At 39.6% G+C, this 14,396-nt stretch overlaps 1 protein-coding gene across 1 annotated transcript in view; it reads right to left on the reverse strand.

Moving 5' to 3' along the window:
• The window catches only part of LOC148374116 (Na(+)/H(+) exchange regulatory cofactor NHE-RF2), a 55,832-nt gene that overhangs the window by 22,234 nt on the left and 19,202 nt on the right, over positions 1–14,396 (reverse strand). The window contains exon 3 of the mRNA XM_088332788.1: positions 1,595–1,822. Within this exon, the coding sequence (XP_088188914.1) occupies positions 1,595–1,822 (228 nt within the window). The remainder of the gene's footprint in view (positions 1–1,594; positions 1,823–14,396) is intronic.

Consider the following 14,396-nt stretch of genomic DNA (forward strand, 5'->3'; position numbering starts at 1 on the left):
GACGGATTTTTCTAAGGTTTTATGGACTGATGAAATGAGAGTGAGTCTTGATGGGCCAGATGGATGGGCCCGTGGCTGGATCGGTAAAGGGCAGAGAGCTCCAGTCCGCCTCAGACGCCAGCAAGGTGGAGGTGGGGTACTGGTATGGGCTGGTATCATCAAAGATGAGCTTGTGGGGCCTTTTCGGGTTGAGGATGGACTCAAGCTCAACTCCCAGTCCTACTGCCAGTTTCTGGAAGACACCTTCTTCAAGCAGTGGTACAGGAAGAAGTCCGCATCCTTCAAGAAAAACATGATTTTCATGCAGGACAACGCTCCATCACACGCATCCAAGTACTCCACAGCGTGGCTGGCAAGAAAGGGTCTAAAAGAAGAAAAACTAATGACATGGCCTCCTTGTTCACCTGATCTGAACCCCATAGAGAACCTGTGGTCCCTCATCAAATGTGAGATTTACAAGGAGGGAAAACAGTACACCTCTCTGAACAGTGTCTGGGAGGCTGTGGTTGCTGCTGCACGCAATGTTGATCGTGAACAGATCAAAGCACTAACAGAATCCATGGATGGCAGGCTTTTGAGTGTCCTTGCAAAGAAAGGTGGCTATATTGGTCACTGATTTGTTTTTGTTTTGTTTTTGAATGTCAGAAATGTATATTTGTGAATGTTGAGCTGTTATATTGGTTTCCCTGATGAAAATAAATAATTGAAATGGGTATACATTTGTTTTTTGTTAAGTTGCCTAATAATTATGCACAGTAATAGTCACCTGTACACACAGATATCCTCCTAAAATAGCTAAAACTAAAAAAGCCCCACTCCAACTTCCAAAATATTCAGCTTTGATATTAATGAGACTTTTGGGTTCATTAAGAACATGGTTGTTGTTCAATATTAAAATTAATCCTCAAAAATACAACTTGCCTAATAATTCTGGACTCCCTGTATTTGTAAATATTTTACTCTCCTGGATTTACTAAACTCACGGATATAAGAGGACCACGGCTGCAAATTATTATGAACACAACGACTTCGGTGAGCTACTCCGGCTATATATAATATCCCTGTATCTTGTTTCAGACTGAACTCGATGTTTCTGTGATAAGCGGTGCAGATAATGGATGGAATGGAGTGTCTATTTTTAAATTAAACTCAATTCCAAGTGTTTATTGTCATATGCACAGTAAAGTTGCGAGCGAAAAAGAAAATATAAACTAAGGAATGGTTGGCATTTCTTGAATCCCAAGACTTTAACCTTCCGAATGATGGAACGATGCATTTGAGTGACATCGTACAGACACTGTTTCCGTATAAGTCTGAGACACGTATTTGCTTCTTTGCAAGCTTTCGAAATGTTAAGGGGGTATTAAGTTTGACTGAACTACCTGACTGTTTTGTCGACGTTCCCATTGTAGCGCCTTATAATCCGGTGCGCCTTATGTATGGAAGATATAAGACCAAAAACTATTTTTTGGGGGTGCGCCCTATAACCCGGTGCGCCCTATAGTGCGGAAAATATGGTATTGTAAAAAGATTGAGCCAGAATTGCGTTTTAATACAAAGAGCGGGTTAGAGCAGACTCTCTTTTTCATCCTACCTCCACGATTCTGTCCTGAGGTCGAAGTCCACCTTGGTCAGCAGGCGAGCCCGTATCCAATGAGCGGATATACTGGCCTGGTCTGGACCGATGACTGTGGAGGTTGAAGCCGTAGCCCGTCTCGGAGCGTACCAAATGGCATAGACGCGGCGCAAGCTCTGACGGGTCGCCATGCAGGCGCGACCTTGGCTGCTCCTTGGCGGAGATCACGGCACGGACAGAAACCTCCTGAAACATTTAATTCCCAGTTAGACCCATGAATGTCTAACAAATAATAACATAAGTCATGCAGTTGTGGTGTAGTGTCAATGCCATCAACCAAAAATGTTTTTATTCTTATGTATTCATGTTTTTTTCATATTTGGATGAGCTCCCTGGTGATTGCTGATTTGCAGCATATCATTGACAGCGCTTCAAGCACAGAGGAGGACAGCCATAGGTGGCAAATAATTGGGATCACATCATCACACTTATCTCCCCACCTACACACTGCAAATCGGTGCATAGAATGAGGCTGCTGGACACAAGTTTCTAAGCACATTTTTGAGTGCAGTGCCCCTTTCAAATTTCCTTGTAAATCAGTGTGCCACACCAAGATCAATGACTCGCACAATATTTTTTTTTTTAATCCAACAGAGCTGTCATTTTACACCAGTCCCAATATACAACATGGATATACATTGAAATCGTATAACTGACCAATTTAATTTCCACTATTCTTGTTCATCAACAAACTAAAAAATGAATGTGAGCAACATGTGGAACGGCCTGTACACATCCATGACTTCAACCATTTTTCATCAACAATGAAGTACAATCAAAAATAAGTGATATGGACAGCTACCATACCATTCATCAATAAAATCTTATTTTAGAAACTATCAAGACTTTGAACACACACACACAGACACACAGACACACAGACACACAGACACACACACGTTAGGACTTTTTATTAAGGAGTTAGAAGGGGGGGTGTAGTCAGGAATTTTACCTGCCAAAATCTGACTCCCCTGCTTAAATGGACCCTGTTTGAGATATAGACTTGTGACTTCTAGGGTAGCCTTCTGTGACAAAAATATGTCAGCACAGTGATTTTGAAGAGTTTCAGACGTTTCTCATAATATTACTATTATTATTAATAATAATAATAATAATAGTAATAAAATGAACTAGACTTTTCGAACACCTATTCAGTAACACATCACAAAGTGGAGGTATTCCTCTGTAGTTGGATCCCAAAGCCCAAAAACAACATACCGTATTTTCCGCACTATAAGGCGCACCTAAAAGTCTTGTTTTTTTTCAAAAGCTGACCATGCGCCTTATAACACAGTGCGCCTTATATATGGCTCAATATTAAATTCGCAAGGTCTCGCAACTACGAGAAACAGCCGCCGACTCCATTTTTCGCGCTGTGCATACTGGGAAATATTAAACGATTGGTAGTTGCCGGGGCTCGTGTTGTATTTGTTTACTAAGTGGCAAAATGGCTACCCCATTAAACTGCTTAATTCATATTCAACAAATACAGTATTTGTCTGAATCCAGGGTTATGACTGGTGAAGATGTAAAGCACAATTTACCTTAAACAAACGCAGAATTATTCAGAATGTCACGTTTGAGAGAGAGAGAGAGAGAGCGAGAGAGAGAGAGAGAGCGAGATTCTCTTTCATACGTGCATTTGTATAAGAAAATGGCTCCTGTTAAGAGACACGCGTACAACGCCGAGTTTAAACTCAAAGCGATCAGTCACGCAGCACAACACGGCAATAGAGCGGCAGCGAGAGAGTTAAACTTAAATGAATCGATGGTACGGAAGTGGAGAAAGGATGAAGATAAGCTCCGCCAAGTAAGGAAAACTCAACAAAGTTTCCGTGGCAATAAAGCAAGATGGCCAGAGTTAGAGGAGACACTTGAACAGTGGGTTGTTCAACAAAGAGCGGCAAGCAGAAGTGTCAGTACGATAACTATACGTATGAAGGCAACAGCGCTGGCACAAAAACACCGGACGTGTTGGATGGCCCATTCACTGAGATATGGTCAATTCGAACACAGCAGAAGAAGAATTCGAGGGATTCGTCGATGAGGAGCTTATAGAGTGATCTTTGTTTTTCTTTTGTGTGTTTACATTTTACAGTTATTATGTTATTGCTTTGCACTCGTTGTTTTTGCACATTACGAGTGTCACTTTATTGCGATTGCACTAACGTTTCATTTAAAATAACAGTATCAGACGTTTTTTTCTTTGCGTGTTGACTAAATGGACAAAAAATAAAATGATATGTCGATGTTGTTCAAAGATGTCAAAGATGTGTCACGAAAATGCTTTACCTCAGAGAAAATAATAAAACGGCTGTTTATTTATTTTGGGAGTGAATGGAGTTGTGGAAAGCTTGTTTGTTAATAAAGTTTGACCTTTTTGAATATTTTGTTGACATTCCCTTGAGCGTGGCAACATCTAGAGGTTGCATAAAGTAACTACATTCTCTACTGTAGTCAAGTCGTCACATTTATTTACCGTAAATAGCCCTTAATCCCAAAAATGTCTCGAAGGACTGCACAGGATTACAATTACAAAATTGCACAATTACCTGATCTTAAACCAGCATGCACTTATAGCGCCTTATAATGGGGTGCGTCTTATGTATGGCATAAGTTTTAAAATATATCATTCATTGAAGGTGCGCCTTATAACATGGTGCGCCATATAGTGCGGAAAATACAGTAATAGGTTTAAAGTGTGTCTTACTTTGCAAACAGTATAGGCAGGCAAGTCTGATTTTAAGTGAAAAAAAACATAACAAAAAAAAAACACCGCGGGATCAAATGCAACCAGGGTTTCATTCACAATAAAATACATCACATATGGCTATTATAGTACATCAAATAAAGGCTATTTGTGTACAATTAGTTGTGATCGTGGATATCATAGCGTACATTGATCCGTCTCCGGTGTTGGTGACTTTTGCATCAGCGTTTACAAACGCATTTTGTAGAATACGATCGCGCTTTATTGTTTTAATAAACACGTTATATAGACTACGATCGCTTAATTGTTTTAATTAGCTCGCTTTATTGTTTTAATAAACGTATTATATAGAATATGATCGCTTTTGTCGGAAGCGCAGCAGAGTGCGCGTTCACGCGAGGGGGGGGGGGGGGTGTTGAAGGGGGGTCGGATTTAGGCACGACACCGTACCTGGACACAGCGCTTTTTAATGTATCCGCCTTTTCAGACTCGTCCTTGAATTCATCTTCATGTTTCGTCTCGTAATGACGTTTAACACTTGACGTGCGAGGTACAACGGTCTCGAGGCATAATGCACAAACAGCACGGTCATTTTTTGCACAAAGCCCCAGTCACCTGTCCACGCTGGCTGAAAAGGATGAGATTTTTTCGGAGCTGTCGTGATTCGTTCATTTATCCCGCGCCGGTGTTTCTGTGGGAGGGTTAAAACAGATCTCTCTTCTGCGAGACACCGCACAGGCACACGCTCACCGTAAAGCCGCTAAACAACACAACGCGCAATGAAAATGTCTAAATTTCAGGTAAAAATGCGCATTTAAAAAAAATTCATTATTACTTTGCCGTGCGCTCGCGTGCCACTGGTTAACCTCTCCAGCAGTGGCACGCGTGTCATAAGTTGCCGACCCCTGGTGTAGATACATACACGTCAGGCAGGTGAGGCTGTGCCTACCCGTCATTATCGAAATATAAAATCAGAAATATATTTGCAATAAGTGTTTGTATTTATTCAGTGTTAGTTATTTCTTCACAGTTTTGGGAGTTTCTTTTTCAAAATCCCTGAATTTTATTCTATATTTGGAATATTTTTAAATACAATATTAGGTAGCGTATAACTGTGCTGAGATTTACAGATGCAGAGTAAGGCAACAATTCTCTTGCCTCATGGCGGATGGTGATAGTGAGACCGAGGATTCTGATTGGGAGCACACGGCCCAAACAATAGAATTAGTGATAGTATTCGCAAGCTAACAGGTCAAGCCATCCAGTAACTTTGTTTTCATTGATTTAATTTTTTTTTTCAAAATGGGGGACTACCTACTGTTTCCGTTGATGCTTTTATTCAAAGGAGCAGTCTGTAAGGTAGTATTGCGCTCAGCGTCTGCAGATGAAGCTTGAGGCACCAATTCTCTTGCCTCATGCCACAGGGCGAAAATTAGACAAAGAATTTTGATTTGGCGCGCACATCAGCCCCAAACAATAGAAATATTGACATTATTGGTAGAATGACTGCAAGTCTCGTTGCGTGGACTTTTGTCTTACTGGAAGATTACCCATCTACTATATGCTTTTATTCCAAAGGAGCAGCGCATTGACTATTTCTAAGTTCACGTAAGACAAATAGAAAAAAGTTTTCCAATGTCACAGTTTATACATTGCTTTCTATTGCTTTCTTGCCCTACCATTCAAATGATGAATAAGATGTAGGTTGTAAATCTGACAATATCTGCCTCACCAGACACAATTAAATGAAAAAAAAATGTTGCCAAAATAAGAGCACCTCGGTTAGAATAAATGCATAAGTGAAGCATAGTTATGGAATTTCTAAATGTATACTGTACTTTGAGTAGAAGAGACACATGACCACATCTCCACACGAGTTCAATTTAGCACACTCTGGTTTGGGTTTGGAACGGTAAACGCGGTTCTGGCTGGCGCTTGTAGCATGATGGTGATAACTGAATCTGTCTTGTGGATGGTGTGAAATGATAGCAGGGGTAGTTGGATAACATAAAATTAAGAGCACATCAGAATTGCAAAGAGGTAGAAAACAGGTGCAAAGTTATCATCAACAGGAAAGGGTGAAGTATAAGTGCAATAACACTGGGAAATTATTTAAAAGAAATGAATAGTAGTACAATTGTTAGTGAATACTATATAAGAACATCGCATTATGATAATTAAAACAAACTTTGGGGAAATTCGGGCTTCATACACCTTTTTCAAGGCAAAATTTCAAGCACTTCTTAAGGACTTTTAAAGCCATTTTCCCAATTTCTCCAGGACCATTGAAATAAAAAATCCAGTGTGAATTCTGTATTCTGCAGTGCCACAAATATATCTGCGATGTACATAATTATGCGATTTTTTGATGCAGCGTGTGCATTTATCAAGACATATTATTTTAAGATCCAGAGTAAGTCGCAAATATAATTGTGAACCTGAACAATACGTGTGTGAATATTTTGAGACACATCTCAAAAAATACAACCTTAAATTTTTAAATGGCCCATAATAAACATCCATAGTTTATATGTAGCATGCATCTGTCTCTTGGGATGCGACACGTTGGGGGCGATGACGCTCCATAGGACATTGCCATACAAACTAATACCAGCTGCCGTTAATCACAAGGGAAAAAAATGCATTGGCAAAGCAAAGCTAGCCGGAGTGTCGGCTACATTTTCAAAGAGTTGTTGAAAAACATGGCAACAATTTCAAGGATCTACAGGCGCTTCACCCAAAATTCAAGTTATTTTACAATATGTCAAGCACCTGTACAAACCCTTGAGAATGGAAAAATTAAATGATGAGCTTTATGGTATGGTTCTTATTTTAGCTTTTAATGCAAACCGCCACTAGCTTTTGTGAATAGAGGCCACCACGCTAGCGTTAGCGACTTTTCTGAGAAATGGAGACATCAGCTGCTAGTGCGACAGTTGACACCCAAAGGACGCTATTTGCTAATGGCGCTAGCATTTCCGTCTGCGAAAATATGCACCTAATACCGGCCAGGGAGTGCAGAAAGTTTTAAAGAGAATAGAATCAGCCCAATACAATCTTTACAACCTAATGCACCTCTTTACATGAAACAAAATCTTATGAAAAATTAAGACTTTAATCTTATTGCATTATTCAGGGCCTCTTAGTGGTAGAAAAAAAAACCAATTCATTAAAAGAACAATACTTTAAATAATAAGCAAAAATACACAAACAATCAAATAAATGTACATTTTATTAAAATACTTGGAGGTTGAGAAATTATCATGTACCTATGATATGAGCCTCACTTAGAAGGAGTTGACATAATTGTCAGCCATCTTGCTGCTATGGGTACGGATCGCGAGTTTGCAATCTCCTTGTCCTTAGTATCAATCTTTTTTGGTTGCACTACACAATACAGTGACATCTAATGGTAAAATATTACACACTGTTCCTCTAAATTTGAATTATACAAAAGGCCGCATCACATCAAAATGGAAAAATTTGATGCGCAATATGGATAATGACAAAATTGCTGTTGAAGTATTTTACATACATTGTATGTGGAAAGAATATTTTATAATGTACCGAAATCCTTTGTATTTTGTACATGATTGACTGTTGATGTGCGTTTAAGGTTGCATCTGAATCCCCCCGAGAAAAGTATGTTGAAAAAAAATATATTAATTGTTATACGCATGATGATGGAATTTGTTCACCCAAATTATTGTGAAGACCTTTTAATCACATTAGACTGGTTCTAAATATTATTGCACTTATTTTCATTGCACAATTGTTGTAATGTACTATTCTTTACTGCATTATTATTATTAGTAGTAGTATTATGATTATGATTATTATTATCTTCCATCCATCCAGCCATTATCTGCACCGCTTATCCTCAGTAGGGTGGTGGGTTTGCTGGAGCCCATCCCAGCCGTCTTTGGGCAGTAGGCAGGGGACACCTTGAACTGGTTTGCCAGCCCGTCGCAGGGCACACAGAGACAGACAACTCACTCGCTCATTCACACCTAGGGACAACTTGGATCGGCCAATTACCCTGACATGCATGGGGAATGTGGGAAGAAACCGGAGTGCCTGGAGGAAACCCACACAAGCACGGGGAGAACATTCAAACTCCACACAGGAAGGTTCGAACTCATGACCTCAGAACTGTGCCACACAGGCGCTAACCACTGCACTGATTATTCTCATTATTCTTATTATTATTATTACCAGTTTTTTAAGCACTATATTGTAATTATTATATTTTGGGCCCATTGATCCTGGTAGACATGTTTTACCCAGGAATGCCATGTCTAATCACGTTGCATACACTGTTTCACAATGCTGATGTCAATGGCAATAAAGACAATTTAATCCAAACAATTTAATTCTTTTAGTTCTAAATCTAATTTTGCTGGGAATTTTTTTTTTCCACAAAAATAATTATGAGAAATTATATCACCAAAATTTAAGTCTACCTATTGCAAAATGATGTCAGGATAATCACAAGAATAAAATGTTATTTTCTTGTTGAAAATTACAAGAATATGGCCTTGCTTTTCAGTAAACTAAGTGTATCTTAATGAAATGCATGATAAACGTAGTGATTCAAATAAAAAAAAGTCCAATCATACTGATCGGCACCACTCACTGGAGAGTACGCGACTAAAAAAACACTATAAAAATTTCCTCCATCACCTCAAAATCAAAAACTTTCTGTGGGATTATCACAAATGCAATACAGCAGGGCGCATTGTCCTTTTCATAATCCGGACGGCAACATGTGGTTCCATTTCAGGCTCATGAATCTCTCCAATTCTCCTCATCCTGAGTGCAATCGACCTTGCCAGGACTGAGAGGAAAGCAGGGGCGGATCGTCCACAAGAGAAATAAGATAGAAAGTCTTTTGTACTCGGAAACGGGATGCAGGACAAAAAGCATGAAAACTGAGCACAGGAAACAGCAAATGGTAAGAAGGGATAACGAATGAGTGGGAGTCAAATCTCATCAGTTGTACCAAGTGGATTTTGATTGACAGCTCCAGAAGAAAAAGAGCAAAGAGCAATTGAATACAGTTTACACACACGGGTGATAGATTGAGAGATTTAGCAATGTGACACAACTTTCCAGAGAGGGAAAAGAAATGGAACTCCTCTTGTATAAACACCACACAGCTGGGAGTTATTATGTGCGTGGGTTGGGGGACGAGGGAGCCTAGGGGGAATCCAGCGTGAGGGCCAATGTAACCTCCGTCTGCCCCTCATGACTCGACCCAACCGATCTCTTCCTGAGTAATCTTTCATCAGTCACAGGTTTCATGTTGAACGCTTAAACCTGAGTGTTTGCTGAGTGAGTGCAGGCTAAAAGTGGCAACAGACTCTAAACTTGGAAACCTTCGGTTGTAATAACGGAAGAATCAGGCTTTAGAACAGTAGTCTGAAAACTTTTTTTCTGTACCACTGACCGGTTTAATGCCTGACAATAGGCCCACGGCCCAGCCAATTAAAAACAATAAAAATAGTGATAACAATGATGAAAAACGTATATCTTTAATAATAACTTTTTTTATTTGTTGCAATAAAATGTGTGTACTGTATGTAAAAAATAGATATGGAATAAGCAAAGAAAAGGCCAGTTTACTGCCCTAAAAACTTTGCAACCATGTATTTTACTTTGGTCATTTTTTAGGCATAGTGAAAGAGTTGTAAATGTTCGACTCTTTTCAGAAGTTAATCCATGATGGTGCACAGTGGAGCGGAACAACTGCGTGTAAAAATGGATCCTAGGTTGGATTAAGCACGTTTATTTTTTTATTTCAGTACGTCCCGCAATAAAATTACGTTGGGAATATTATTGGCTAGCCATTGTGTCAATCAACATTTAAATCGGTCACTATTGGCTGAAGATTTTCAAAACCAAATTAGGTCATGACGTTTTTTCCAACGAACGCCCTCATAGGTTGCCACAGGCTAAGGACTGTGAAGAAAAAGTTGTAATTGGCCGGCAGTGGTGTCACTCAAAAGGTCTGAGACTCACGGTCATATTAGAAATCATTTGACGAGTCGGTTTATTTTTAGAAGAAGGTTATGGAGCGAAACGAACTGATTACAAGAAGGATCGTCAAACGGTTTTTGAGTATCTAATTTCAGACTGATGGTTATGTTTTTGTGATGAATATATTTAGAAATATATCTTGAATCCCAAGAGTTTAAGATTTCCAATGATACGTGGCATGCCATATTTTTAGTGACTGGTGACATTGTGAAGACACGACTTCGTTGATCAAGGGTCTGACTGCCCACTGGGGTTAAAATAAATTGGAAAAAAAAATCCCAAATTTGCCAGGAAGTCAGTTCAGGATGGCAAAAACCAATGACCTGAGCTAACGACAACAAACCCTAGAATCTCATTTGTTCATTGCAATGTCACTCACAAGATCTGGTCCAATCTTTAAAGTCGCACACTTTCAAAGTCACGGAACTTATAGCGATCTATTGCTTAATATTTTAACACTTTAAAATAGATTAATCAAATTGATAAAATCTTATAAAATAGGACAATTTCTCTAACCAAACCGATCATGAATACATTCGCACAGGCAGTAGATGACATCACCAGAGTTCCGACAGCTTAGACACACCAGGACCTGAGATAGTTAATTCTTGGCCAGCCACTTGTTGGATAGTAAGAGGGGAAACAATTCCATATGTTGATTTCCCACATTGTCAGCAATATTGCTAAACATTGGAGGGAAAGACAGCTGCTTATCTAGTGAGCATTTGGGCATGATGTGTCAAAGTCCCACCTGGGAGCAGCAGGAACTGTTCAAGGATTGGATAAACCCCATTTTAAACACAGCTCGGCAAAGAAGAGCACATATGAAATCATACCCCAAATGTGGAACATTTTTTTGTTTTTGTGTGTGTGTTTGGGACACTCAATGTTTATACAGACATCCTTTGAATTCTTTTAACTCATATCACCATAACCCATTTCACAATGATACTTATTTTTAATGTAGCAGAAATGCAAATTATTGTCTTCTTGTCTAGGGTACATGTTGTGCTGACTACAAAACAAAACACTAAATCTGTAGACACTTTTGAGCCTTTGCCAGCTGATTTTAGGCAAGAGGCAACCCATTCTGACTACCAAAACAACAATTTGGGGATTGGTGTAATGATTTGGGGTGGTCCCGAATATAATTTTGGGAATGTGGGAGAAAACCGGAGTGCCCGGAGTAAACCCACGCAAGCATGGGGAGAACATGCAAACTCCACACAGGAAGGTTTGATCTCATGACCTCAGAACTGTGCCACACACGCGGTAACCACTGCGCTGCCGTGATGCCCTATCTTCTGTTATTTCGTGCACTATTTTTCTATCCGTCCAAAACGTCAATATTTGAATAAAGAGGAGGAAATTAAAAATGTATTTAAGAAATCCGATTCATCGATTAATCGAAAAAATAAGATACCATTTAATTGATTATAAAAATAATCGTTAGTTGAAGCCTTAGTACCAGCTAATGCTCATTTAAGAAACAACTTTTTTTGCTCATTAGTCAAGGCACCATTGTATTAAACGAGCTCAAGACCTGATGCAAACTGCAATAAAATGGAAAATGATAATATATTTTAATTAATGTGTTAAGTGCTAATATCCCCCCAAAAAAGACGGAGTCAAACGGCATACAGCAGAATGTTGGCATTTCCTCAAATCATTATGAACAAACCTGCTAGCTTTGACTTACGTGAAAGATTGTGCTCATGAAAATACCACAAGTAATGAATTGCTCATGTTCACGGCGAACAGTCACAGTGTCAAAACACGGTGAAAATGGTTGGCATGGAGACATGCTAACTAGAGCTTGCAGACAAGGGATGCACAGTTTTGGAAAAAAACCCTAATTGCGCTTTTTCAGGTGTATATTGCAATTTCCATACGATTTTCGATTTGAAAAGAAAAGTGCATTTTCTGTGCTAGGTTTTTTTTCCAGGGAGAACATAAACATAGTGACATGCGAACATAATCTAGATGACGTACTTAGAGACAGAAAGTATACGACTGTTACAAAATATCAACTATAGATGTACAAATAAAAACACAATTGCAATTGAACAGATGGTCTTTATTGTAATTATACAAAAGGACAACGAAATAGGAGAGCTATTCCTTTCAGTGTAAGAAAGCGAATTAGAGAGCGGATGTCTAGGTACACGCTAATGACTGGTAACCATGACCTCTGCAAGGTCTTTGCTATGATTAAAGTACAAGAGTCACAAATGTAGCGGTTTTCCACGAGTAGCAGCTCCAAGTCGTTCGCTGTATTGGGAATGGATCCGGCGTTCGAGACTAGCCATGTTCTGCAATGGTGGCTTATTAGTTGTTAGCCTAGCTGTTAGCTTTCCCTCCCGACACAGCCTCAGTCAATTGCCGGACGCAAGAAAAATTCAGGGAGCACCCGCTGGTGATCAGCTTTTCCTTGCACTTTTCTGCATTTCCTCAGAGTCCGATTTTGTGAGTTTATTTTCAATGTAACGAGCCCCTAGAACTGCAAACTGTGGCGTTTGTTTTGGTAGCCATTTGTGCACGCGCTGCACGACTGACTGGCAGCCTACACCAGCCTATGATATTCGTGCATACACACCTTGCAAACTTTGTTTCGCATTTCTTGGTTGTTGCCATTAAAAACCTGCTTCTGATTGGCTCGTACTGCTAAACCAAGAAAAATGACAATTGTTGTTGGCCACAAATTTCCTCAATCAAATAACAAAATGGAAGTATGAATCCTTGAAAAAAAAACGCAGTGGTTTGCGGTTACACAATAGCACTACGTCACATGGCGATATAGATTCAATTTCGGTTAATCGTGCAGCCTTATTGCAGACTTACATCCCTAAAAACACCCAGCTTGGAAAATGCAGAGCCTAACTTGTATGCGAATACTAACTGGAGAAACAATGCGTACTAGTTCTCGCAGGTTGGGCTGAAGACAAAACGACAGACAGATGTCAAAGAGAAGATTAATAAGATAATAAAAACGAGCAAAGGAGGGGGAGAACATAAGAACAGTTGTTTGGGTAACATCTCAGATCTTTCAGCAGAGCATGCTGACCTTAAGGCTTCAAATGTTTATGTAATTCGAGCGCCGTGTAAAGCGGTGGAAAGCCAATTGCTATTGGCAATGACACGCCATTCTATTGTTAATTGTTGGGGGCTACATTTCCTGGAAATTTCAAGACATTTCCAATCAAGTCGAAGGCTCAGGACTCACGACATGAGTCCAGCATGAGTCACTGGGTTTAAAAAAAATACAAACCTTTAAACGTATGTCTATTCAAAGGTCACATCTCTCCACCATTTCTGTATCTATACTATGAAAACTTTCCAGCTAAAGACAACAACAATATTGTGTGCCATTTTAAACCAATGGGCCTGTGTTTATGTTTTTTTGCAAATTATGTCTTGACATCAGTGATGTCATGCCATGACCACACCCTTGTTATCAGTAGGTACCAGATGTTCAATGATGTCCCTTTTGGTTGTCCAAGGTTTTGTTTTCTTCTAAATTTGTGCAGCTTGTGCGTATGTGTGTATTTTAGCACTGCATTAGTTAAAATGTTATTCAATGATGGTTGAAATAACTTATTAGCTCACAATTTCCTGTTACTTTTCACTGGTTAAACAATTCAAGTAACCATCTGCCACTATCCACTCCAATAGGTGCATTTCCAAATATTTAATCAATTTAATTAAGTTTTTCTTTTTTATCTTTGCGAACCCACTTTTAAATTATTATAAATCACCATACAGGGCGGCACAGTGGCTGGGTGGTTAGCGTGCAGCTCCACGGAGCAAAGGTTCAGGGTTCAGGTTCAGATACCGCAGCCTCCCGATCTTCTCCCCGTGCCTGCGTGGGTTTCCTAAGGACACTCCGGTTTCCTCCCACATTCCAAAAACATGCATGTCAGGTTAATTGGCCGGTCTAAATTGTCCCTAGGTGTGAATGAGCGAGTGAGTTGTCTGTTTCTGTGTGCTCTACGACTGGCTGGCAACCAGTTC

The sequence above is a fragment of the Urocampus carinirostris genome, chromosome 1 (assembly GCF_059441175.1).
Source record: "Urocampus carinirostris isolate Australia breed hairy pipefish chromosome 1, RoL_Ucar_1.0, whole genome shotgun sequence".
Classification (NCBI taxonomy): domain Eukaryota; kingdom Metazoa; phylum Chordata; class Actinopteri; order Syngnathiformes; family Syngnathidae; genus Urocampus; species Urocampus carinirostris.